Source organism: Hippopotamus amphibius, chromosome X (assembly GCF_030028045.1).
Source record: "Hippopotamus amphibius kiboko isolate mHipAmp2 chromosome X, mHipAmp2.hap2, whole genome shotgun sequence".
Lineage (NCBI taxonomy): Eukaryota > Metazoa > Chordata > Mammalia > Artiodactyla > Hippopotamidae > Hippopotamus > Hippopotamus amphibius.
In genome coordinates, this window is record NC_080203.1 from 137,435,896 (window position 1) to 137,459,630 (window position 23,735).

The following is a 23,735-nucleotide window of genomic DNA, read 5'->3' on the forward strand; positions in this document are numbered from 1 at the left end:
GCCGGCGGACCTCTCCTTGCCCGGAGCGGTCGCAGCAGACATCCCGTGCGCAGGCAGACGCGCGGTGCGGCGCGCGCGCGGCTTGGGGGGTCTTAACCTCAGCGAGCTCGGGGACTGGGCCCTCCGCGGGTGCGCAGCGAGCCCCCCGTGCCGCGGGAGCGTGTGGCACCCCGCGTGCCGGCGCGGCGCCGTGGGGACGCGGAGCGCGGTGTGCCGCCAGCGCGCGCGGGTTAGGGCTCCGAGGGAGGCGCGGCCGGCTGGCGCGCCCTGCTCGGCGGGCTCAGCGGCCACTCGGCGGGTCAACCTCGCCGCGCGGCTCCTCGGCGCGCAGCAGGCAGCGAACCCTGTCTCTGTCTGTGCCTCGCGTGTGCTTTGCACATTCACGTAAGGGGGCCCTGGAATTTAAAAGTCAGGGCCACCCGCGACCTTTTGGTAACTGGAGGTTCTGCTGCTTTACGGATATTTGGCACGTGAATCGCTTGTGTTTTTTCAAAACCAAGCAAGGAGTTAAAGGTCCCCTCGTGGCCTAAAAAAAAATCGCATGGAATCAAATCGAACGGGGCTGTGTGGGGTGGGGAAAAGGACCAGCTTTCTGCTGGTCGTTTGGTTGGATGTTTTCCGCTGGGTCCACCTCTCAGCTTTTACAGAGCTTCTGATTTCATTTCTGACTTCTTTCAACTTGTGAAATTGTGTCTGCGAGTGGGTGATGCTTCTAAGTGTGTCCCTTGCCGAGAAGGAAAGTCTGTTTAGCGTCTGAATGTGGAGCCTTGAAGTGGAATCAGCGCAGGATGAGCTTGTTTTACAGATAGCAGCTCGCACCTTTGCTGGGTGCTGTCTGCGTCAGGCGCGTACATGGGGCACCCCCGCTGCGCCGCGCCGTTCCCTACGTTTGGGAGCCCCCTCCCCCCACGTGGCTGTGACTTGTTGGGGGCGGGGCCTCCCGGCTCCAGGCAGAGCTGTTGGTGAAAGCCTGGTTGTTGTAGGACGGCTGTCCGTCTTACAAAATCACCTTTTGGGCAACACATTTTGTGGTTGCCTTTAAGAGGAAGAAGTTTCACACTGCGGAACATGTGTCCCAGCGCTGTTTCCCGGGAACGAGGGCGCGTGCTGTGGAGCGTGCGCCTCACGTGCGGGCGGGGGTCAGACCGTCTTTCTCGTGGGGGGAGTGTTGGGGGGGAGCGTTTTCCTGGCTTCGTTCACCCCTTGGTGTGTGTGTGGACTCGGACATAGCTTGGGGTGGTTGGCAAACCTCAGGGTGTGGGGAGGTGGGGAGTGTGGAAGGAGGCGGGTGGGGAGGTGGGGGTGTGGGGGTAGGAGCATGGCGGGCGTTTGGGAAGGATGGGGAGATGGGGGCATGTAGAGATGGCGTGATGGGGGCAGGAGAGGATGGCGTGGGGAGATGTGAATGGGGGTGTGGGGAGATGGAGAGAGTGTGGAAGGGGGTGGAGGGGAGCATGCGGAGATGGGGGTGGGGCATGGGGGACACTTGGGGAGGGTGGGGAGATGGGGGCATGCGGAGGTGGGGCGTGGCAGGAGATGGTGGCGTGGGGGCGATGTGGATGCGGGCGTGGGGAGACGGGGCTGTGGAAGGATGGGGGTGCTTCAGACGTGCCAGGCATGCTGCCAGCGTGGTGCGTGCGCACTGGGCTCGGGCCCAGGGGAGGTGTGCCGCGTGGCTGCTCTGTGCGTGTGGGGCTGCCCTGCTCCTGCAGCCCGTGTCTGCCCCCTGTCCCGCCTGTGGACGCCCGGGCCTCGCGCACCCTGAGCTCCCCGAGGCCCCCAGGCCGTCCGCTGCGGTGTCCCTCAGGCCTTGTCCCACGCCCACAGGTGTCCACTGCTGTGCGGCCAGCCCTCCAGGCTGGGTCCCGACCCCCCGTCCCCCGGGGACTGAATCTGGGCTCTGCACACACTGTGCCTGGTCTCCTCTGCTGTCCCCACGCCCCGGTCCTGCTCACGCCCGTCCAGCTTCCCTGCGGGGTTCTTCAGGGGGACGCATGGGCCCCACAGGGCACTGAGAACCCAGCGCCGCCTTCCCCAGGTAACTGTGCTGGGTGTAGAGCTGACCTCTCCTCCACGAGGTGACAGCCTGGCCTGGGGACTCTGGCCGTCTTGGACACCACACGGGGGTCACAGCGCTGTGCAGGGGTGGTCCTGAGTACCTCCTTGATCCACAATCCCAGGACCCAGGGGTCAGACGTGGCCCCCTCGGGCCCTCACGCCGCTCCCCGTCCTGTGCACGCCCTCAGCCCTGCCTTCCGGCTCCGTGGGGCCCCCGCATCCTCTGCTCGGGGGCGCACACCCAGCCAGTGGCTCGGGGCCCTGCCTCGTGGACGTGGAGCCCCTGCCCGTCCCCCGTGGCAGCCGCCCTGCTCCGCCCGGCTCCTTGCGGTCTGAGAGTTTGCTCTCCAGCCAGCTTTTCTCCCCTGGAAACCTCTGTGGCTCGTGTGGTCCCTGGATGCCGGTCCCCATCCTGTGGTGGCAAGAGGACTTTGAACGAACCCACGTGCGGAGCCCGTCGTTCCCATCTTTGTTTTGGGGCCTCTGCTGCAGGGCCTCCCAGCCCGGCGGGGGCCGCTGGTGGGCGCCGTGCTCGCCTGCGTCCCTGCTCTGCTCACCAGGCGGGGCTGCTGCCCGGGTCTCCGCTCAGATGGGTGGCCCTGCCAGCTGCCGCCCCCGGCCCGCGGCTCCGTCCCCCGGGCTCTGCTCTGCCGGCCCCACCTCCTGTGCTGGCGGAGTCGCAGCCATGGTCCTTTCCGCCGCCCAGCTCGAGCCCTCTGCCTGCGGTGACGCCGGCCGTGGGATGCTGTGTCCAGGGGGCGCCGTGCCTGGGCGCTTCCCTCTGCGGGGCACCCACCGCCCCGGGCACCACTGCCGCTGCCCGGAGACGGCCTTGCTCTTCCAAGAGGCTGTGTTTCCAGCCGCGCGGCCCCACGTGCGTTCTGGGGGCCGCGGGCATCTCTCTGATTTCTGGAATCGTGATGAGTCAGGGAGCGCTGGTGTCCGTGCCCAGGACAGAAATAGCTCTTTGTGAGCAGGTGTCATGTTGCCCGGTGCCCGGGTGGCAGCCCTGGGAGGGAGGCGGCAGGCGTGTTGCTGGGAGGGAAGCGGCCCTGCCGTGGCCGCCGCGAGCCCACCCTGGTCTGTTGGGTTTCTCAGGGGCTTCAGCGCTGCTCGAGACCCTTCTCTGTGTCTCCCTCTCTCTGTCTCTCTCTCTCTCTCTCTCTCACACACACACACACACGTAACTGCGCCCTCTCCGCGCTCGTCGTGGCCGCCCAGCCCGGCCGCAGGGAGCTCGGGAACAGCCCCCACGGCTCCCTCGGGCTCTGCTGAGGCCTGCTCGGGGCTGGGAGGCGGCCGGCGCCCCGTGTGCTGGAGAGGAATGCGTGTCCTGCAGCTGTGCCGGCCGTGCTCTATTTATGGCCCGGAGATGACGCTGTAGACCTCCCGCGTCCGCGTCCGGCTGTCTTGTTTTCCCGGTGGCCTGGCGGGTGGTGGGGGCGCAGGCCGGCCCGCCTCTGCCGCGTCCCCGCAGCTCCTCACACCTTTGCGCGGTGGGCGTGCAGCCGCGCCGGGGCACCCGTCGACTGGGTCTGCAGTGCTTCCCGCGATGGGCGCCCAGCAGGGAGTCCTGAGCGCCTCTCTGGTGCCTCCAGACCTCCACCCCCTTTCTGGGCGTGAATGCAGTGGTACCAGCCTTCTCATCACCGCTGGCTGCTGTATCTTTTCCCACTTGTCAAAAGTGTTCAACCTCTGTGTCCTTTTATCTTATGTGTGTCTCTTGTAAATAAATCTTACTTTCTCTTCTCTGTCCGATCTTTCTGTTTTCATTGGAACATTTAGTCTGTTTACATTTTTATGACTATTAATCCATTCTGATTTGTTTTGTGTTTCTTTCTATGCCCTCCTTTCTCTCCTCCTTTTTATCTTTTCCTCCTTGGCTTGGAGTGCTGGATACTAGCTGACTGTGCGTCTTACAGCATCAGTGACTTCGTTTTTCTAGGTACAGAGTTAATCAGTACCTGTAGCCTCCAGCTGAACCCTCAAACACTTCAGCTCTATCACCCTTTCATCTCGTGTTGAGAGTTTTTAAGAAGAAATAAAACCATGTTCTTATTACCGGTTCACGTGGGGGGTGCGTGTGGACGTCCCCACGTAGGCACGGCCCTCCTCGCGCCTCGTTCCGTCCTGCGGTTCAGACCTCCTGTGTGGGAGCCCTCGCTGCCACCCGACGCGCGTGCCTCAGCGTGTCCCTCAGCAGGCGTTCGCTGCAGACGCGCTTTGGGTTTCTGTCCTGTTTTGGTCTTGAAGATGTCTCCGCGTTCATCTCAGCTGACAGTTCCCTTGTCAGCAGGTAGAGCCCCCGGTGGGGACTGTTCTCCCCCGGCTTCTGGGGTCTGTTGCGTCTGTGGGGAGTTGGCTGCAGGGCAGACCGTTCGCTGCTTTGAAGCTCACCCCCTCGTGCGTCTCGTTTCCCGTGTTTGGGCCGTGTTTGCACGTCTGTTGGTCGTCTCGGGTCCTCCGGTGTTGTCGTCCTGTGTCCGGCGTGGGTTTCTTCCCGTGACGCTGATTGGGGCTTGCGGGCTTCTGGGGTGTCTGGGTGCACGTCCAGCTGTCCCGGCTTCTGCCTGGACAGGTTCTCCCACGTCCCTCTTCTGGTCACGAAATCCCTCTCAGGCTCTGCCGGACCTGCTTGTTAGCCTGTCCGACAAACATGTTTTCTGTTCATCTGGTTTTCGTCTCTGGAAGTTTTGTGTGGGTCTGTCTTAGACGTTCCTACTCTCACGTCCCCAAGCCTGTCCCCTCGTCGTGGAGATACCGAAGCCCGTCGGTTCTCCGTTGTGACGACGCCAGAGTGTGCAGCCTCTGCGGGCTCAGTCCTGCTGCCTGTCTCGGCCAGCTCTCCCTCATGGGGCCTTCTTTCCACGCGTGTCTGGTGGGTTTTGACCGTGAACTGCTCCCTTTCCTGGCAATGCTGGGGGTGTGTTGAGTCCTGGGATGAGGGTGGGATTCCCCAGAGGAGATCTCGCTGCTTCCAGGTGCCGCCCGTCTGGACAACTTGACGTTCTCGCCTGAGGGTTCGGGGAGCACGCGGGTGGTGCACGGCTGGGGTGCGGGCTTGAGTGAGGGAGCGCTCGGGAGGACCCCGCCTACCAGCTCCCGGACACACCGCCTGGCGTGAGGCCTGCCGTTTTCCTCTCATTCCCAGGGTCAGGGGCCCCCGGGGTGGCTGGGGGTTTATTCCTAGTTTATTCTTTGCACTGAAGGTGCAGCCCTCTGGGGCCCCCACTTGGGGGGGGGTGCAGCGCGGCAGCTTGCCTCCTGTCCTGCGTCCTGCCCCCCGAGTTCCACGAGGCCGTGGACTGGGGCTGCCTCCAGCCCTCAGCCAGCGCCCGGATGGCATGTGCTGTGCAGCCAGCACCAGCCTTGCTGGGCCCCCTCCTGGCGTCCGTGGCCTGGCAGCGCCGTACCTTCTTGCCAGTCCTGGGACGCCCTCAGGAAGTGCAGTGCTCTGTCCAGCCGTGTTAGGTACTTTCAGCAGAAGGCGGTCTAGGTGCCCGTGTCGCTGAGTTGCCACGAAAACAGAGCTCATGGCAGAAGTTGACGTCTGCGTAAGCTCTATAAACCCGACACCAGGCCTGTCATCTCGCCGCGCGTTTTTCCTGAGGGGACGAGTTGCTGCTGAAAAGCTTGCCTGTCGGGTCCCCGTTAGCACGAGACACGTGGACGGTCCCGGGCTGGGGAAGAACCCGCGTGGACAGAGGGAAGCGCGGCATCCTGTGCGCAGTTTGCAGGGCCGGCGGCTGCTTCCCGGGAGAAAGGGAAGGCTGGGCTCGGCGAGGCTCTGGCAGACGACGTCCTCTCTGCCCGTCCGGCCGGGGGCCTGCTCCGCGCCAGCCCTGGGTGGCGGCGGCCCTGCTGCTTCGGGGGAGGAGCCAGGAAAACCCGCCCCGCCTGAGGAGGCCTGTGAAGGGGCAGGGGTGGGGGGTGAGGGTGGGGAGGGGACGGGGGGGTGGGCCGGGCTCTGATGGGGACGGTGTGTCCTCTGTCCTGATGACCTTGTGACCTGGGGTGACGGGGCCTGTGGAGGATACGGAGGGTGAGTGGGTGTCGGGCTGGGGGGTATGGTCTGTGATGACCAGCTTGTGGCAGGTGGAGTCTGAACGTGGCCTTGGAGGAAGTGAGGCAGGAGCTGTGGGAGACCCTGGGGCTGGTGCAAAGGCCCTGCGGCAGGTGGTGTCAGCGTCGCGCCCCTGGCCCCGCACCCGGCCCTGTCCCAGGGTGTGTGATGCTCACACGTCCTGCCCCTCCTCCCACCCCAGGGTCTGGGTGAAAGGGACATGTGCTGCCCGTCGGGGGCACTTCCCGCTGGTGGCGGCCTGGCCCGGCTGCCGGGGTGTTGTCGCAGAGGCTGTCGAGAGCAGGCCTCCCGCCGTGGTGTGTGTGTCTGTGGCCTCTCGGGCTCCCGGGACCGTGCAGCCTGGGTCGGGAGCGTCCCTGCAGCCCCAGACCAGCCCCTGCCTGCACCCGCGCTCCCCTCCGTCCGCACGTGCTCCGCTCCTCCGCGTTCCTGACTCTGACCCCGGACCCCCCCCCTCTCTTCCCGTGGCCGGGGCTAGACCACGTGTCTCTGGGAACACGTGTGTCTGGGAGGGGAGGCCTCAGGGTCCTGAGGGTGGGAGAGACGAGACGCTGCTCGGTGTGCGGGTGAGGAGGGCCAGGACAGAGGCGAGCACAGGCTCTGTGGGGTGCGGGCGGGCGGCGCGTCCGCCCGGGGAGAGGTGAGCCGCAGGTTCCGAGAGGGGCCAGGCCGCGGTGCTGCTGCGGCGCCCCCGGGGCCTGTCGTGCGTCTGCGTGTGCCCGCCGGGGGCCCCTCCCTGCCGGCACCGCTCTGTCTCAGAGGCCAGCTGGGCGTTGGGGCTCTCGTCCCCTTCTCCTGTGGGTCGGCCTCACCGGCCCAGCTGAGGTGCCCTCACGCGCGGGCCGGGGGGACAGCCGGCGACCTCTGGGTCGCTGGTCGGCCGGTGCCCTCCTCTGTCGCGGGAATCTCCACCTCGTGCGCTGGGAAGCACGTCGGAGCCCGTGAGAGGTGTGGTTGTGCTCTGAGCAGGTGAGCGCTGCGCCCGCTGGTTGCCTGCAGTCGTGCGGAGTTGGAGAAGCTCAGGTCGCCGTGCTCCGTTGAGCGGCAGGTGTGGTGCCCGTGCCGGTAGCTCGTTCCACGTCCTCCGGCGCCTCCCACACGGCGCGTGTGTGCAGGGTGGACGCGGGCGCCGCCGGCTGTGGCCCGTGCTCGGCGGTTACACCCCGGGGTCCAGCTGAGCTGCAGGCTCTCCCTGCTCCGTCTCCGTCGCTCACCTGCGCGTTTGGCGGGTGGATAGAAGCCCTTTCTTTGCGACACAGGCGCTCTGACCGCCGCGTAGCGTCCTCGCTACGTGGGGTCCTCGAGGCAGCGTTAACTGGCCGGCGGGCTGTGCCGAAGGCCTGGCGTGGGTCAGGTGGCCTCGCTCCTCCACGTCCCGTCTCCTCCACTGCCCGGGTTCTGTGCTCCGAGGTCCCGCTGGCCGCAGACGGGATCTTGGGGCCCCTCTGCCCAGGCTGGCCCATCCAGCTCCCGTCCTCCCTGAGGTGGGGCTGAGCCCGTGAGACAGGGCCCTGGCGTCGGTCCTCCCGGGGTCCCTGCACCTGCGTGCCCTCCCCAGGCACGGCCTCTCCCAGCCCTGCGGGCCGTGCAAGGGTTGACGGGCCACCACCGGGAGCCCCGCCTTGCCCCCTCCGCCCCCCAGCCGTGCCCGTGGTGGGCCTGCACACACGGGTCTGGGGTCAGGTTCGATCACTGCCGCTCCCAGCCGTGTGGGCGCTGTCTGTTAGGGAGGTGAGAGGGTAGAGTCACTACGAAAGCGAGGAGGACGTGCGTGGTGGCAGACGTCCCAGCCAGGGAGCAGACAGGTGGTGCCTGGGGACGGGCCTGAGCGCCTGCCCTGGAAACGGGTAAGGGGACCAGAGATAGCAGGCAGGCATCCGAGGAAGCGCGCATGGGCAGGGAGGTGGCATTGACCTCGCGAACGAGCCGATGCCCCACGTCCGGGAGAGGGAGTTAGGTGCGGGGCCAGTTACCCTGCACGTGGTCGTCCCCGTCACACAGAGGCCCCGCGCTGGCCCACAGCGTGTGTGGACGGCGCCACACAGGGCGCCGAGGACCCGGGGTCCCCTGTGCTTCCACCTCAGCCGGGAGGCTGGGGGCCGGGGTGTGGGCGAGGCTGCCCCGTCCTCCCTTGAACCACGGCCGTGGCGCCCCACCTGGGCGCCCCGCCTCCCGTGCGCGCGGGAACACCAGGCCCCGGGCCCGGCCTCAGAGGCGCCCTCCCTGCGGTCCAGGGCACCGGACAGGGCTGCCAGCGCCCGCTCGGGTGGGTTCATGAGACGCCTTGCGGCCTGCCGCGCCGTGTTCAGACGGACGCGGGACTGGATCCAGAGTGTGGACGGCACCTCTGCAGCCGGTGACGTGCACTCTTGAGCAGGGAACACGCAGACGTGTCCACCGACGGCAGCATGACGGGGGCGGCATGAGCCCCGCGGGCGAGACCTGGGTGCCCAGGACATCCTGTTCCCGGAGCCGCTTCTCCCGCCAGGCCTCGGCGCAGGTGTCCCCGCTGTGCCGGCCCCACGAGCGTGCGCCCGTGTCCCCCGGGAGGCCTGACCAGTCTTGGAGGAGGTGGAGCGCGGGCGTCTGCAGCGTGCCCTGCAGAGAAGGAAAGCTCACTGTGGCGAAGGGGTCCCTGTTGGACTGGGGTCCTCTGTGACGGTGCGTCCTGGCCAAGTCCAGGTCTCCCGGGAGGGGCCTGTGGGCTGACCGTGGGGCAGGCGCCGCGCAGCCGGGGACGCCGGCAGAGGTCACCACTCCGGGGGCGCGAGCCTCTGCTCCGCTGGGTCCCTGGCGGGCCCCGTTCTCTCCGCTTCCTGGGTGGCTGTGAGGGCTGTGTCCCCGTCCAGGCAGCGGAGGGAAAAGTGCATGTTGCTGAGGGCCGCCTCGTCTGCGTCTGTGTCTGTGCCTGGCTGTGGCCGTGGGGTGGCGGTGAGGGGGGCCCTGCGGGAGACTTGCCCCGGGACCAGCCGGCGCAGCGCAGCGCCTGCCCTGCGTGGTGCCCCCCTTGGGGACAGGCAGTGGTGGCACCTCGTCCCGAGGTTTCCCCATGCACGGACGCTGCGTGCCGCCCTGCTGGGGAGGATGCCGGTGGTGTGGTGCAAACAGCACCCCTTTCCACAGACGTGAGCCGTGAGCCGCTGCAAATACCACCCAGGGCGCGGGGCCCGCGTTCCATCCTGCCCCCAAACAGAGGAGAGGGAAATCAGGGACAGCGGGACCCGCCCAGAGGCGGGAAACCGGGGGAGACGTTCCCCCAGGCGGACCTGGGCGTCCCCGCGCGGCCCGGCAGCCCTGGAATCTCTCCGTCCTCAGGGCCCGCGCTGGGTCTGGCTTCCCCCGCGGCTTTTCTCTGCCGCCGTAGGTGTGGTTTTGTGTCCTATGCAGGGCGGCCCCGTCAGGGCCCAGCCGCTCTGCCCCGTCACCGAGTCGCAGGGCCAGGCCGTCCTGGGGCTGGGAGGAGGGCTCACCCTCTGTCCTTGGGCACCGACGGGGCCGGGTCTCTGTGAAGCGTGGGCCGAGGCGTCCTGGGCCCCTCCCGGGTCAGGGGCTCCTCCAGGGCCTGTGCTCCCGCCACCCCCCTCCTCCCACGGTCACCCCCTCCGTGCGCCGACCCTGCCCCCGCGCAAGTGCCGGACCTCGGGGCTGCCGGCCGCCCCTCTCCCTCCTGTCCACACCTGCCCGGCCCTCCTCTCGCCTCTCAGCACTGAGCTGAATCTGCCTGCAACCCCTCGAGCTGGAGGTGGGTCCTGTGGTGACGGCAGGGCGCGATGCCCAGTGTCCCCAGGCTGGCGCTCGGACCCGGTGCCGCTGAGTCCTGCCGGCTCCTCCTCCTCTAGACACGCGACCCCGATGAGGGTCACCCCTGTGCAAGGTCAGCAAGTGGTGGCCCGCTCCTCTTCCTCCTGGGACCTCAGGAAACGCAGGAAACACGGGGCATCCCCGATGCGACAGAGGGGACACGGGACATACTGAGATATGGTAGGGGGTACATGGGACGTTCCTGAGATGTGGCAGGTGGGACACGGGATGTCCTGAGGTGTGGGACGTCCTGAGATGTGGCTGAGGGGACGTGGGACGTCCTGAGATGTGGCGGGGTGGGGACCTGGGATGTCCCTGAGGCGTGGCTGAGGGGGACACGGGACGTCCTGGGATGTGGCGGGGGAGGGCATGGGATGTCTTTGAGGCGTGGCTGAGGGGGGACACGGGACGTCCACGAGATGTGGTGGGGGGGGACGCGGGACGTCTGTGAGGCATGGCTGAGGGGGACGCGGGATGTCCCCGAGACATGGCCGGGAGGACGCGGGATGCCCCCGCAGTGTGTTTTGGGTGGAGGAGCGGTCCAGGTTGCAGGCTGTAGGAGTGACGTCCGCCTCCCAGTGTCGCAGGGTGGCTGCTGGCGGCGTGTGTGGAGTTGCAGCTGTGCAGCGGCGGCAGGGCCTCCGGTGACGAGCCCGCGCGCCGTGCCCGGGCAGCCCGGCGTACGGCCGAGGTGGCGGGGAGGGGGTACCCCCCCGTGAGCAGGGGCCCCCCCGCCCTTGCGGGGCAGGCCTGGCTGCGGCACCCCTCCCGCCCCGGCCCGGGTGTCAGCGCCCCTGGCCGGCAGGCTGCCTGAGAGCGCGCGCCCGTGTTTACCTTCGCGTGCGGTTCCGTGGGTGTCTCCGGGGGCTGCGGGCTCCGTGCGTCCGTGGCGCCCTGTGTGCGCTGAGGTTCCCAGCCCCGTGGGCGGGCGCAGCCCTTGCCGTCCCCTGTGTGGGAGGGCGGGTGGCTCCCCGGCCCCGCGGCCTCAGGCCCCGTGTGCTCAGCCCCCGCTCCAGCGCTTCCCAGGAGCTGCCTGGGCGCTGCCTCCCGCGTCACGCGGTGTCCTCGCGTCCCTCGCCGCAGGGAACCCGGGCTGTGTCCTGGAGCTGGGCCCCGGGCTGGACCGTGCTTCCCCGTCCCTGCCCGTCAGGGATGACCGGATGCGCGGCCTTGGTGGCCGTGACCGGCTGTGACTCAGGGCAGCTGTTTCTGGCGCCCAGGAGGCCTTCTCGGGTCCGCGCAGAGGGTCACTGTGTGTCCCGCTGAGGGACGGCGCCCCGCTGTCTGGGGACGCTGAGCTTCACCAGGCGCGGCCCCGGAGGGGCCTGGGAGCCCCCCCCTCCCCGGACGCCCCAGACCCGCCTGGTCCCGGCGCGGCCCCTCCCGGCGGGTGCTTCCCGGGTGGTTCCCAGACGCGTCCTGTCTCCTCAGGCGTGCCGGCGGAGGCAGCGCCGCCCGGCACACGCGGTGCACGATGCTGAGCTGTGGCCACACCCAGCCCGCGGGTCCCCCGGCCGGTCCCCGGGCAGGCGTCCCGGCAGCGCCGCCTGGAAGGTGCGGTCGGAGGCGCGGCTGGCGTTCCCTGCGGCCGGAGGCGCGGTGTCAGCGCCCCCTGTTCCCCGTCCCGGGAGACGGAGCTCTCGGGACCGCGGTGCCTCCTGAGGGCCGTGCCCGGCCACGGGGTGGACGCACGTCCCGCCCGCTGAAGGCGGGCGTGGGGACAGGCGGTGCTGGGTGCACACGGGACAGCACGCCTGCGCCAGCCTCGACCTCCCGGGCGTACGACGGGGCAGGTTGTCTCCGCAGCTGGGGGATCAGCCGTGCTTGCGGGGCGGGGGCAGGGCCACAGGCAAGGCTGGATCTGGCGGGGTGGGGCAGTGTGGACCCTCCCCGGTCAGTGGCCCCGTGTGGCTCTCGCCCACGAGCTGGGTGGCCTCCCGGGTCTGCGCTCAGCCGTGGCCGCGGTCTGGGTGCTCTGCCCGCCGTCAGGTCGGCTGGGCTCGGGGCAGCCGCTGCGGGTGAGAGCCGGCTCTGCTCACGGTGACCAGCGGGGAGAAGCCGCTCCCCGTGGCCGCGTCCTCACTGCTCTCCGTCCCTCAGGTCCAGACGAGGAAGGAGGAGCCCCTGCCGCCTGCCGCCAGCCAGAGCATCCCCGCGTTCTACTTCCCCCGCGGCCGCCCGCAGGACACGGTGAACGTAGACGCCGTCATCGCCAAGATCGAGAGGACCTTCACCCAGTTCCCGCACGAGAGGGCCACCATGGAGGACATGGGCAGGGTGGCCAAGGTGGGTGCGCGTGTGGGGACGTGGCCCACGGGCCCTGTGGCCCTGGCCACACGCAGCGCTTGGCTGGCCCGCGTCCTGCTCCTTCAGTCTTAGCCCTCCGGGGTGCACGGGGATGCCGCGTCGAGTTCTGTCCTGGGTGCCAGGGGCACAGGTGCACCTCCGTGCCGTCCTCCTGGGCGCGGGCACCTTGGAGGGCCTTCCTGGAGGCTGTGCACAAGCTTCCCCGTGTCTGGCCCCTGGGGGGTGGTGGTGTTCTGGGTGGACGCGTGTGGACACACAGTCCGCGGGGAGCCGCTCCGTGGGTGGGGTCGTCACGTAACCCGTGTGTTCCTGCGCCACGTGGGTCGCTGAGCAAGTCTGTCTGTCTTCCAACCGTACGTGTCCGGGTCCTCCACGTGGACGCCCTGTCATTTCGGTCTCTGCACCGTCTGTTGTTCTTGTCCGTGCCTGACGGGTGTCTGTCTGTCTATCTGTGGTGAGGGACCCGGCTTGCATGCGGTGCCTCTAGCGTCTCACCCCAGGGGCAGACTTGCTGGACAGAGGACAGTCTCCCCCTCGCCTCCGTCAGGCGCCCCACGTGGCCTAGCGGTGTCGTGTCCACGTGTGAGGGCCATGTGCCCGGCCCCCCAGCTCTGGGTGTCATTGGCCGCTGTGTGGACACCTCCTGGGAGTTTGAGTTCACGCGTCCCGGTGCCCCGTGGGCCAGGCTGTGTTACAGAGGGCTTCAGAGTTCAGCCGGGGTGTCTTCAGGGGTGCTTGTGCCTCTGGTGCCACTGGGCTGATTTCTCTTTTCTCCCCTCCCCCTCAGCTCCCCTCCCCCTCCCCTCCCCCGTCCCTCCCCCTCCCCTCCCCTCCCCTCCCCCTCCCTGCTAGAAGAGTTCTCTGTGTGTCCCGGCTGCTAATCCTCTGTCCATTGTGTGCATTCTGAAAAGTTCTCCTGTTCTGCGTGCTGAATAACTTCACATGCTCCCTTTTGCTTTCAGATTTTAGGGGTCGCCTTTTTTTCTTTCTCTAACAGCTTTCTTGAGACGTAATTCATATGCCAAACAGCTCACCCGTTTACAGTGCAGGACTCGGTAGTTTTTAGTGTGTTGGCAGAGTTGTGCTGCCATCACTGCAGTTGGTTCTTACCACCCCCGAAGGACGCCACATCCTCTTCAGCTGTCCTCCCCCAACCCCCTCCCCCATCCCTAGGAAACCACAAATTCATTTTTTGTCTGTGGACTTGACTGCTCTGGACGTTTCCTGTCAGTGGAAGCACACACTGTGCCCTCCTGTGTCTGCTTCTCTCACGAAGCCTCATGTGTTCCCGGCCCATCCACGTGGTAGTCTGTGTCCGAGCCTCCCTCCTTTTCACATGCCTTTACACGTTTATCCATTCATCCTTTCACGGACACTTGGGTGGTTCCACCTTTAGGCTCTTGTGAGTGGTGCTGCTGTGAACATTCATGGACTCCAGGTTTTCGTGTAGACGGACATGTTTGCATTTCTCTTGGGTAGATACCTAGGAGTGGAATTCCTGGGTCAGACGGTAACACTGTTTAACTTTCTTTTTTAAAAAAAAATTTATTTATTTATTTATTTTGGTTGCATTGGGTCTTAGTTACAGCACATGGGATCTTCGTTGCGGCCTGTGGGGTCTTTTAGTTCCAGCATGCGGACTTCTCAGTTGCGGCATGCGGACTCTTAGTTGCAGCATGCATGCGGGATCTAGTTCCCCAACCAGGGGTTGAACCTGGGCCCCCTGCATCGGGAGCTTGAAGTCTTACCCGCTGAGCCACCAGGGACGTCCCTGTCATCCTTTTCATATGTCGCCTGGTTCTCTTTGCTATTTTGTTGATTTTTGCATCTATGTTCATAAGACATATTATTGTAGTTCTCTTGTGATTCCTTTGTCTGGTTTTGTTAGTAGGGTAATACTGGTCTTAGAGGATGAATTGGAAAGTGTTTTCTTCTATTAGAGATTGGCTTTCTAAAGTTTTTTTTTTTTTTTTCATTTTGTGAGTATGTAAAAAAAGATACTTACTTTCTAGGTTAAACCTAAAAAAACAGATATATTGAGATATGTCCAGATTCCATCCCTGTCTGTTCAACCCTGTTGTCCTCCTTCCCCTGTTAAGTAATTGTTTTCATAGCTGTGATTAACCTTTTAGCATTGTTCTACTTTTTAATATGAGCAAATACATACACATATGCATATGTGTATGTACACACGTACCTGGTTTCTTCCCTTCCTTAGATATAAAAAGTTGCATACTATTCTACACTCGAGTATTTTTGCACTAAACATTTACCTCAGAGATTAGTCTGTTAGTCCAGCACAGGTGGTCCTCACTTTGCGCTGTAGAGTGGAACACGGAAATGACCATGCAGAGCCGTCTTATTCAGTGGAGAGATTACTAGTGTTATGTAACCTTTAAAAAAGTCTTTGTCGAAACATTAAAAACTCTTATAGTTGCTTATGAGTGTATAAGGAAATGGGTAAAATACTAGGACTAATGTTTAGTACACTGTAATTTTTTTTAAGAACTTTTATTGAGATACAGTTAACAGACAATAAACTGCATATATTTAGAGTAGTACACTGTAATTTTAAACATTAGAAACACTAAGATTTAAGGTGGGTTTTTGGAGGCAGGTATTTTGGGTAAAAAAATTAAAATTAGTTTGAACAGAGCTTGCTTCCCTGTTGCTTCATAACTGACAAAACAGAGCGAGCATCTTCTCTAGGCTTCGGCAAGTTGTCTTCCTACTTGCTGAGTTCTGGTCCACGGCCAACATTTTAGCCCTTGCACTTTCAGTGTTGTGAAATATCTCTGAGAGTTCCTTTAACGTAGTTTTTTTGCCGGTATCACTTCCCCTGGACGCCTTCCTGCGTTCCGTCACAGCCTCGTGTACGTCCGTTATTTGCTCTCACCGAGCCCCTCTGGCTTCCGACTCAGAGCCTCCGGCCCTGAGACAGCCGCGGCCCCGCTGCGGTCAGCTGCCGCTTCTCCCGTCCCTTTACATCCCATCCGCACCCTGCCTGCCCCCGTCATATTTCTCCCAGAACTCAGCTCACAGACTCACCTGATCTCCAGCGGCAGCATCCATCACCGATGTGAACATCCATCCAAGACTGTAGGCTTTACAAGTTGAAATCGCTCCCTGGCCCATTGGCTGGGTGGAGAAGTTGGTTTCATGGTAAAAAGCAGATGTTCACATTTTCATTGAAGCCCCCAAGAGAAGCAGGGTGACTTGGAGCATTTTCTAGCCAGACGAGCGCATGGAAAGTTGAATTATTTTCTCACGGTGTGTCTGTCCTCCCGGGAGACAGGTGGCAACACGGCCACACGCTTTGCCATCTGTGCATGAACGGAGTCACAGACACACAGCGACAGGTCCCCAGCGCTCTGAAAGGAGTGACATGCTGCTTTCATGCTTTCTTTTCATGCATGTGGACGACAGAGCAGCGGTGTCTGCGCTTCATCCATCACTCGCACTTCTCTGCCGACACCGCTGAAACTTGAACCGCGTTCGTGGGGACTGGCGTGGGTGCACCAAGCTGTGGCCGCCGCCCTTTGTGCGCAGCGAGGACTGCTGTGTGCCGAGGGCCTCCTCTCCTCTGCACAGTGCATAGTATCCGCCTCACGAATAAGCCATAGTTGAAGTTCCTCTGTGTCTTTTGATTGAAGCATTTAGTCCATGGACATTTAAGGTGATTGTTGATAAATATGTATTTATTGCCGTTTTAAACCTTGTTTTCCAGTTGATTATATGTTTTTTGTTTTTCTTTTTGTGGCCTGATGATTTTCTTTTATGCTTGTGTTCTTTTTGGTTTTATGACTCTATTGTATGTTTTTAATTTGTGGTTATTGACCCTGTTTATCAAGAATGTCGACCCATAACTGTATCTACTTTCTTCAGACTGATAGCCATATAGGCTTAAACACATTGTGAAAAAAAAGAGAACCTACATTTCTGAGAAATTCTTTGTCTCTCCTATTCTAAATGGTCATCTTGATGGGTAGAGCATTCTGGGTTGCAGATTTTTCCCTTTGGAGACTTTGAATATCTTTCGCTACTCCTTTCTGGTCTGCAGCGTTCCTGTAGAGCAATCAGCTAGTAGCCTTATGGGGATTCTCTTGCAATTAACTCTTTGTTTCTTTGCTTTCGCTGCCTTTAGAATCGTCTCTTTACCTTTTGCTGTCTTTATCATAGCATATCTTGGTGCGGGTCTGTTTGGGTTCTTCTGGTCTGCGACCCTCTGTGCTTCCGGCATCTGAATATCTGTTTCCTTCTTCAGGTCTGGGAAGTTTTCAGCCATAGTTTCTTCAAGTAGGTTTTCAATCTCCTTTTCTTTCTTCTGCTTCTGGAATCCCTACTATGTGTAGATTGCCACTCTTTATATTATCCCAGAAGCCTCTTATATGGCGTTCCTTTTCTTCCCTTTGGCTTTCTCTCTGCTGTTCTGATTGGGTGATTTCCATTCTTCTGTCGTCCAGATCACTTGTTCGTTCTGCATTATTCGTTCTGCTGTTCCTTGCCTTTAGCTCAGCTTTTGTCTTGGCTAATGGATTTTGTAATTTTTCTTGGTTACGTCTTCTCGTTCCTGGTTCCTTTTTGCAGTAATGTGTATTTCTGTTGATAGCCTTTCTTATTAACTCATTATTGAGCAGAGCATTTTTGCAGAAGCTAATAACACCTGTGGCCGGCGATTTTTCATTTGGCCGGCCAAAAAGTAATTCTGTGATTTCACTAACACTTTGCGGGTTATTGCACTTGATAATTACACCTGACAAACCTTTAAGTCTTCCAATTTTCTTGAAATGTTGTCGTCAATCCACTGTTCTGCAGAAGCAAAGGAGCATTCTCCAGCACCATGAGTTTCATTTTCACTTTCTGTATCGGAATCAATCACTAAGGTTTTTTTATCTTTTTTTGGTCTAATATTCACATTGTCTGAATCAGAACTATAGTCCGAAGAACTGTCATCTTCGTAGACACAGCTATGTCTGTTGCTCAGACAACCAGAGGAAGTATCTGCATAAAAATTCACTGAAAAACTTTTGTTCACTGAAAATTTTGTGATGCGTCATTTTTGAAAACTTTATGGTACGCACAAGGTTGAAGCAAAGCCCTCGCGGAGCAAAATGTGAATGGCAGTGATACTCATAAGTTGCATAATGAACGCTTGATCAGTTTTAAGCTCTGACAGCTTCGCATGGTGATGTTAATTGTGTCACACTCTAAAAACACATTGCCATGTCTCTGGTCAATAACGTTCAGGTGACAAAAGATGTATTTATACATCTTTGGTCAGCAGTGTGTTAATTCCTTTAGTATTTTCTTTTCTTTCTTTTTTTTAATTGGAATAGAGTTGCTTTACAGTGTTGTGTTAGTTTCTACTGTACAATGAAGTGAATCAGCTGTAGGTACACATGTAGCCCCTAACCCTCCCTCTTGGACCTCCGTCCTCCCCACCCCCGCCCTCTGGGTCATCACAGAGCACCGAGCTGAGCTCCCTGTGCTGTGGAGCAGTTCCCGCTAGGTGTCTGTTTTACACGTGCTAAGGTGTATACGTCAGTCCTAATCTCCCAGTTTGTCCCACCCTCACCTTGCCCCCCACTGGGTCCACGTGTCTGTTCTCTACGTTTGCATCTCTGTCACTGCCCTGCACATAGGTTCATCTGTGCCATTTTTCTAGATTTCACATATATGCGTTAATATACAATATTTGTTTTCCTCTTTGTGACTTACTTCATTCTGTGTGACAGACTCTAGGTCCCTCCACATCTCTAGAAATGACCCAGTTTCTTTCGTTTATCAATTTTATTTATCTTTTCAAAGAATCAGCTTTTAGTTTTATTTGTTTTCTTTGTTTCTGTTTCATTTATTTCTATTGTGATCTTTATGATTTCTCTCAGTCTACTAACTTTGGGTTTTGTTTGCTCTTCTTTCTCTAGTTTCTTTAGGTGTAAGGTTAGATTGTTTATTTGGGATTTCTCTTGTTTCTTGAGGTAGGATTGTATTGCTATAAACTTCCCTCATAGAACTGCCTTTGCTGCGTCCCATAGGTTTTGGATCTTTGTGTTTTCATTGTCATTTGTATCTAGGTATTTTTTGATTTCTTCTTTGATTTCTTCAGTGATCTTTTGGTTATTTAAGTAGCATATTGTTTAGCCTCCGTGTGTTTGTGTTTTTTATGTTTTCTTCCCCCTGTTATTTATTTCTGATTTCAGAGCATTGTGATCAGAAAACATGCTTGATACTATTTCAGTTTTCTTAAATTTACTGAGACTTGATTTGTGACCCAAGATGTGATCTATCATGGAGACTGTTCCATGTGCACTTGAGAAGAACGTGTAATCTGCTGTTTTTGGATGGAATGTCCTATAAATATCAATTAAATCTATCGGGTCTATTGTGTCATTTCAAGCTTGTGTTTCCTTATTAATTTTCTGTCTGAGTGATCTGTCCATTGGTGTAAGTGGGGTGTTAAAGTCCCCCACTAGGATTGTGTTCCTGTCGATTTCTGTTTTATAGCTGTTAGTATTTGCCTTGTGTATTGAGGTGCTCCTATATTGGGTGCATAAATATTTTTAGTTGTTATAGCTTCTTCTTGGTTTGATCCCTTGATCATTATATAGCGTCTTTCCTGAAGTCTTGTAACAGTCTTTATTTTAAAGTCTGTTTTACCTGATGTGAGTGTCGTTACTCTAGCTTTTTTTAAATTTCCATTTGCATGGAATATGTTTTTCCATCCCCTCACTTTCAGTGTGTATCTGTCCCTAGGTCTGAAGTGGGTCTCTTGTAAACAGCATATATACAGGTCTTGTTTCTGTATCCATTCAGCCAGTCTGTGTCTTTTGGGTGGGGCATTTAATCCGTTTACGTTCAAGGTGGTTATCGATATGTATGTGCCTATTATCATTTTCTTTGTTGTTTTTGGTTTGATTTTGTGTGTCTTTTTCTTTTCTTGTGTTCCTCACTTAGAGAAGTTCCTTTATCATTTGTTGCGGAGCTGGTTTGGTGGTGCTGAATTCTGTTAGCGTTTGTTTGTCTGTAGAACTTTTGATTTCTCCATCAAATCTGAATGAGAAACCCTTGCTGGGTAGAGTAATCTTGGTTGTAGGTTCTTCCCTTTCATCACTTTAAATATATCGTGCCACTTCCTTCTGGCCTGCAGAGTTTCTGCTGAAAAATCAGCTGATAATCTTATGGGGATTCCCTTGTATGTTGTTTATTGCTTTTCCAAACTTGCTGCTTTTAATACTTTTTCTTTGAAATTAATTTTTGTTAGTTTGTTTAATTAGTGTCTTTGTGTGTTTCTCCTTGGGTTTATCTTGTATGGGACTCTCTGTGCTTCCAGGACTTGGGTGGGTATTTCCTTTCTCATGTTAGGGAAGTTTTCGACTTATAATCTCTTCAGATATTTTCTCAGACCCTTTCTCTTTCTCTTCTTCTTCTGGGACCCCTATAATTCCTATGTCTGTGTGTTTAATGGCGTCCCAGAGGTCTCTGAGACTGTCCTCATCTCTTTCCATTCTTTTTTCTTTATTCTGCTCGTTTGCCATTATTTCCACCATTCTATCTTCCAGCTCACTTATTTGTTCTGCTTCAGTTATTCTGGTATTGATTTTTTCTAGTGTAGTTTTCATTTCACTTACGTTGTTCATAACCGTTTGCTCTTTAGTTCTTCCTGGTCTTTGTTAAACATTTATTTTCTCCATCTGTGTCTCCATTCTGTTTCTGAGATTCTAGATTTTCTTTACTGTCGTAACTCTGAATTCTTTTTCAGGTAGGGTGCCCATGTCCTCTTCCTTTATTTGGTCTTGTAGGTTTTACCCTGCTCCTTCACCTGTAATGTATTTTTTTTTGTCTTCCCATGTTTTTTTGGTGGGTGGGCTATGTTTCTGTCTTACTGGTCGTGTGTCATGAGATGTCCAGCAGTGAAGGTTGCAGGCCATTGGATAGAGTCGGGTCTTGGTGCTGAAATGAGGTCCTCTGTGAGACCTCACACCGATGGATATTTCCTGGGGTCTGAGGTTCTCCGTTAGTCCAGCGGTTTGGACTTGGTGGTCCCACCGCAGGAGCTGAGGCCTGACTGCCCAGCGTGGGAATCAAGATCCCACAAGCCACATGGGATGGCAAAAAAAAAGAGAAAAAAAAGCAAAGCAGAACAATAACAAAGAATAAAAAAACAAAATCAGAAAAGTAAAAAATATATTAGAAAAATTATAAATGAGGACAGCAACAACAGGGCCAAACAGAACCATGGCAGCAGAAAAAAGAAAAGGAAAAGGAAAAACGCCAGAGAAGGCCTTGCGGGGCGGGCTTGGGTGGGGCCTAGACAGAGGCGGGGCTTAGGCGGGGGCAGGGACTTCGTTTCAGCGTGGACAGAGGGGGCCCTAGAGGGCTGCGGGTGGGGCCCTCGACCCCAGCAGGCTCACTGGAGCCTGAGCAGCCTGGGGAGACGTAGCCGTGTTGCCCTCCGATCCCCCAATCCCCCAAACGTCTCTCCCCATCCCTGTTGACCCCCACAACGCGGGCGGGCCCCCCGATGGTGGGACCCTCTCCCCTCCCCCAGCCTCCCCTCCCGCCTCTCCTCCACTTTTCCCCCCCTCCTTCCCCCCTCCCCCGTCCTACCCGGTTTCTTGGGGATTCCTCCCAGCCCTTTAGATGTCCGAGGTCCCCCGCCAGTGCCTGGTAGCTGCCCTCGGTGTGAGGAGACGCGCACTCCACGTCTTCGCACTCTGCTGTCCTCACTCCTCCTCCTCCTTCAGTGTTCTCATTACCTCCTAAGTGAACTCAGTGCCTGTTAGAATGAAGAGGTCTGTTTCGTTGTTTGTTCCTTCAGGGGGATCCTCTAGGTCTTTTAACGGGCAGTGGTTCCTCTGCTTCTTACACGCACGTACGTTTCTCATACTCTGCAGGTGCAGGAGCAACGATTACCTGTTGTCGTCTTGAGAGGCTGCCTGTGTGCGGGCGCGTCTGTGTGGCTTGTGTGCGTTTCCTGGTTTCGGCGCGAGGGCAGGTTTTAGCTTGGGCGCTGCTGCCTCTTCCCTCGGCATGTGCCTGCCGTCATCCCCTTGACAGGGGCTGTGCGGGGGCAGTGGCCCGTGTGCGCTCCCGGGGCCCCCGCCGGCGGGGGCGGCGACGGGCGCCTGCTCCCAGGGCTCTCCGTGGGAGTGGTGGCCCAGATGCGAACCTGAGGCCCTCGCTGGGAGGGGACAGTGAATGACACCTGCTTATGGGTCTCTTGGCGACAGCGGCAGCCAGCACGGCGAGGGCCGGGATGGGTACCTGCTCCCGGTTCTCTCTGCAGCAGTGGCGGCTCACACCCACCCTGGAGCTCGTGTAGGTGGTGTCCTGTTGCCTGAGAGTGTGTGCACGCCAGGAGAGGTGTTTCTGTGCTGGTCCTGCCCCTCCTCTCGCATGTCCCCCAGCGGTCGTGCCTTGCCTCTCTGGGGGCCCAGGCTTCTTCCACGTACACCCTCGGTTGTCGCACTCCAGCCCCGTCAGGCTGTCTGTGCACAGCCAACCCCAGTCCTCCCCCAGGTCTGACCTGTGAAGCCCGAACTTCAGCACCAGCCCCCGCCCGCACCAGTGGACGAGCGTCTCCCTCGGGGAGCACGGGGCAGCGGTGAGCACCGTCTGTGCAGGTCACTGTCTGTTTTGCCCCCTGCAGGCCAGTTGTCGTGCTCGCCTTGGAGGCACGGAGGCTCCCCCTCCGTCCAGCATGACCCCTGCGCCAGCGAGGGGACTCCACAGGGTGCAGGAACCTTGCCTCTTTCACGGCGCCCTCCCTGGGGCACAGGTCCTGTCCCAATTCTTTTCTCTCTCTCTTTTTTTTTTCCTTTTCTTTCTTTTGTCCTACCTGGTTATATGGAGACGTTCTTGCCCTTTCTGAAGTCTGAGGTCTTCTGCCAGCATTCTTTAGATGTTCTGTGTGAGTTGTTCCACGTGTAGGTGTATTTTTGATGTATTTGCGGGAGGAGGTGAGCTCCACGTCCTGTTCCTCCTCCATCTGGACCATTTCCTCCACATTTTCCTGTTTGATTATTAATTTCCTTTAATGTTCTTGCTTTATTCAGAATTTTAATTTCTGGGGTCAATTTTGGTCATTTGTGTTTTTTTCTAAAACAATTGTTTGCATGATTTTAAATGTAGTATTCCTCCAAAGCTTTTCTTTATGATCGTGAAGGATTTTTTTGAATTTTCATTTTATGCTGAGGTACAGCTGATCTACAGTGTTGTGTTAGTTGCAGGTGTGCGGCACATTGACTCAGTTATGCATGTACGTGTATCTCTTCTTTTTCAGATTCTTTCCTCACTTAGGTCATACACAACACTGAGTAGAGTTCCCTGTGCTATGCAGTACGTCCTTGTCGGTTGCCTGCTTTATATGTGGTAGTGTGTCTATGTTAACCCCAAACTCCTAATTTATCCCCCTTCCCCTTTGGTAACCATGTTCATTTTCTAAGTTCGTGAGTCTGTTTCTGTTTTGTAAGTAAGTTCGTTTGTATCTTTTCTTAGAGTCCACATATAAGTGATATCGTATAGTATTTGCCTTTCTCTTTGTGACTTCACTTAGTATGATAACCTCTAGCTCCATCCATGTTGCTGCAAATGGCATGATTTCATTCTTTTTTACGGCTGAGTAACATTCCATTGTGTATCTGCACCACATCTTCTTTATCCATCCCTCTGTGGATGGACACTTAGGTTGCTTCCGTGTCCTGGCTATTGTACATAGTGCTGCAGTGAACATAGGGGTGCATGTAGCTTTTCAAATTATGGTTTTCTCCGGATACATGCCCTAGAGTGGGACTGCTGGATTACGTGGCAACTCTATTTTTAGTTTTCTGAGAAACCTCCATGTGTTCTCCATAGTAGCTGCACCGACGTACATTCCCACCCACAGTGCAGGAGGGGTCCCTTTTCTCCACACCCTCCCCAGCGTTTATTGTGTGTAGACTTTCTGATGACGGGTTCTGCCTGGTGTGAGGTGATACCTCATTGTCGTTTTGATTTGCATTTCTCTGATGATTAGCAGTGGTGAGCAGCTTCTTATGTGCCTGTTGGCCATCTGTCTGTCTTTGGAGAAATGTCTATCTATATCTTCTGCCCGTTTTTCGATTGGGTTTTTGTATTGTTTTATACTGAGCTGCAGGAGCTGTTTGTATGTTTTGGAGCTTAATCCCTTGTCAGTCACATTGTTTGCAAATCTTTTCTCCCATTCTGTGTGTCGTCTTTTCATCTTGTTCACGGTTCCCTTCGCTGTGCAAAAGTCTGTAAGTTTAATTAGGTCCCATTTGTTGATTTTTGTTTGTATTTTCATTACTGTGGGAGCTAGGTCAGTGCTGTGATTCATGTCAAAGAGTGTTCTGCCTTTGTTTTCCTCTAAGAGTTTTACAGTATCCGGTCTTACATTTAGGTTTTAATCCATCTTGAGTTTATTTTTGTGTATGGTGTTATATGATGTTCTTTTTTTTTTTTTTTCCATGCATCTGTCCAACTTTCC

The 23,735-nt window shown here is 57.7% G+C and overlaps 1 protein-coding gene across 1 annotated transcript in view; it reads left to right on the forward strand.

Moving 5' to 3' along the window:
- PPP2R3B (protein phosphatase 2 regulatory subunit B''beta) overlaps positions 1 to 23,735 on the forward strand; it is a 55,440-nt gene that overhangs the window by 13,711 nt on the left and 17,994 nt on the right. Inside the window, exon 2 of the mRNA XM_057718930.1 lies at positions 12,044 to 12,229. Within this exon, the coding sequence (XP_057574913.1) occupies positions 12,044 to 12,229 (186 nt within the window). The remainder of the gene's footprint in view (positions 1 to 12,043; positions 12,230 to 23,735) is intronic.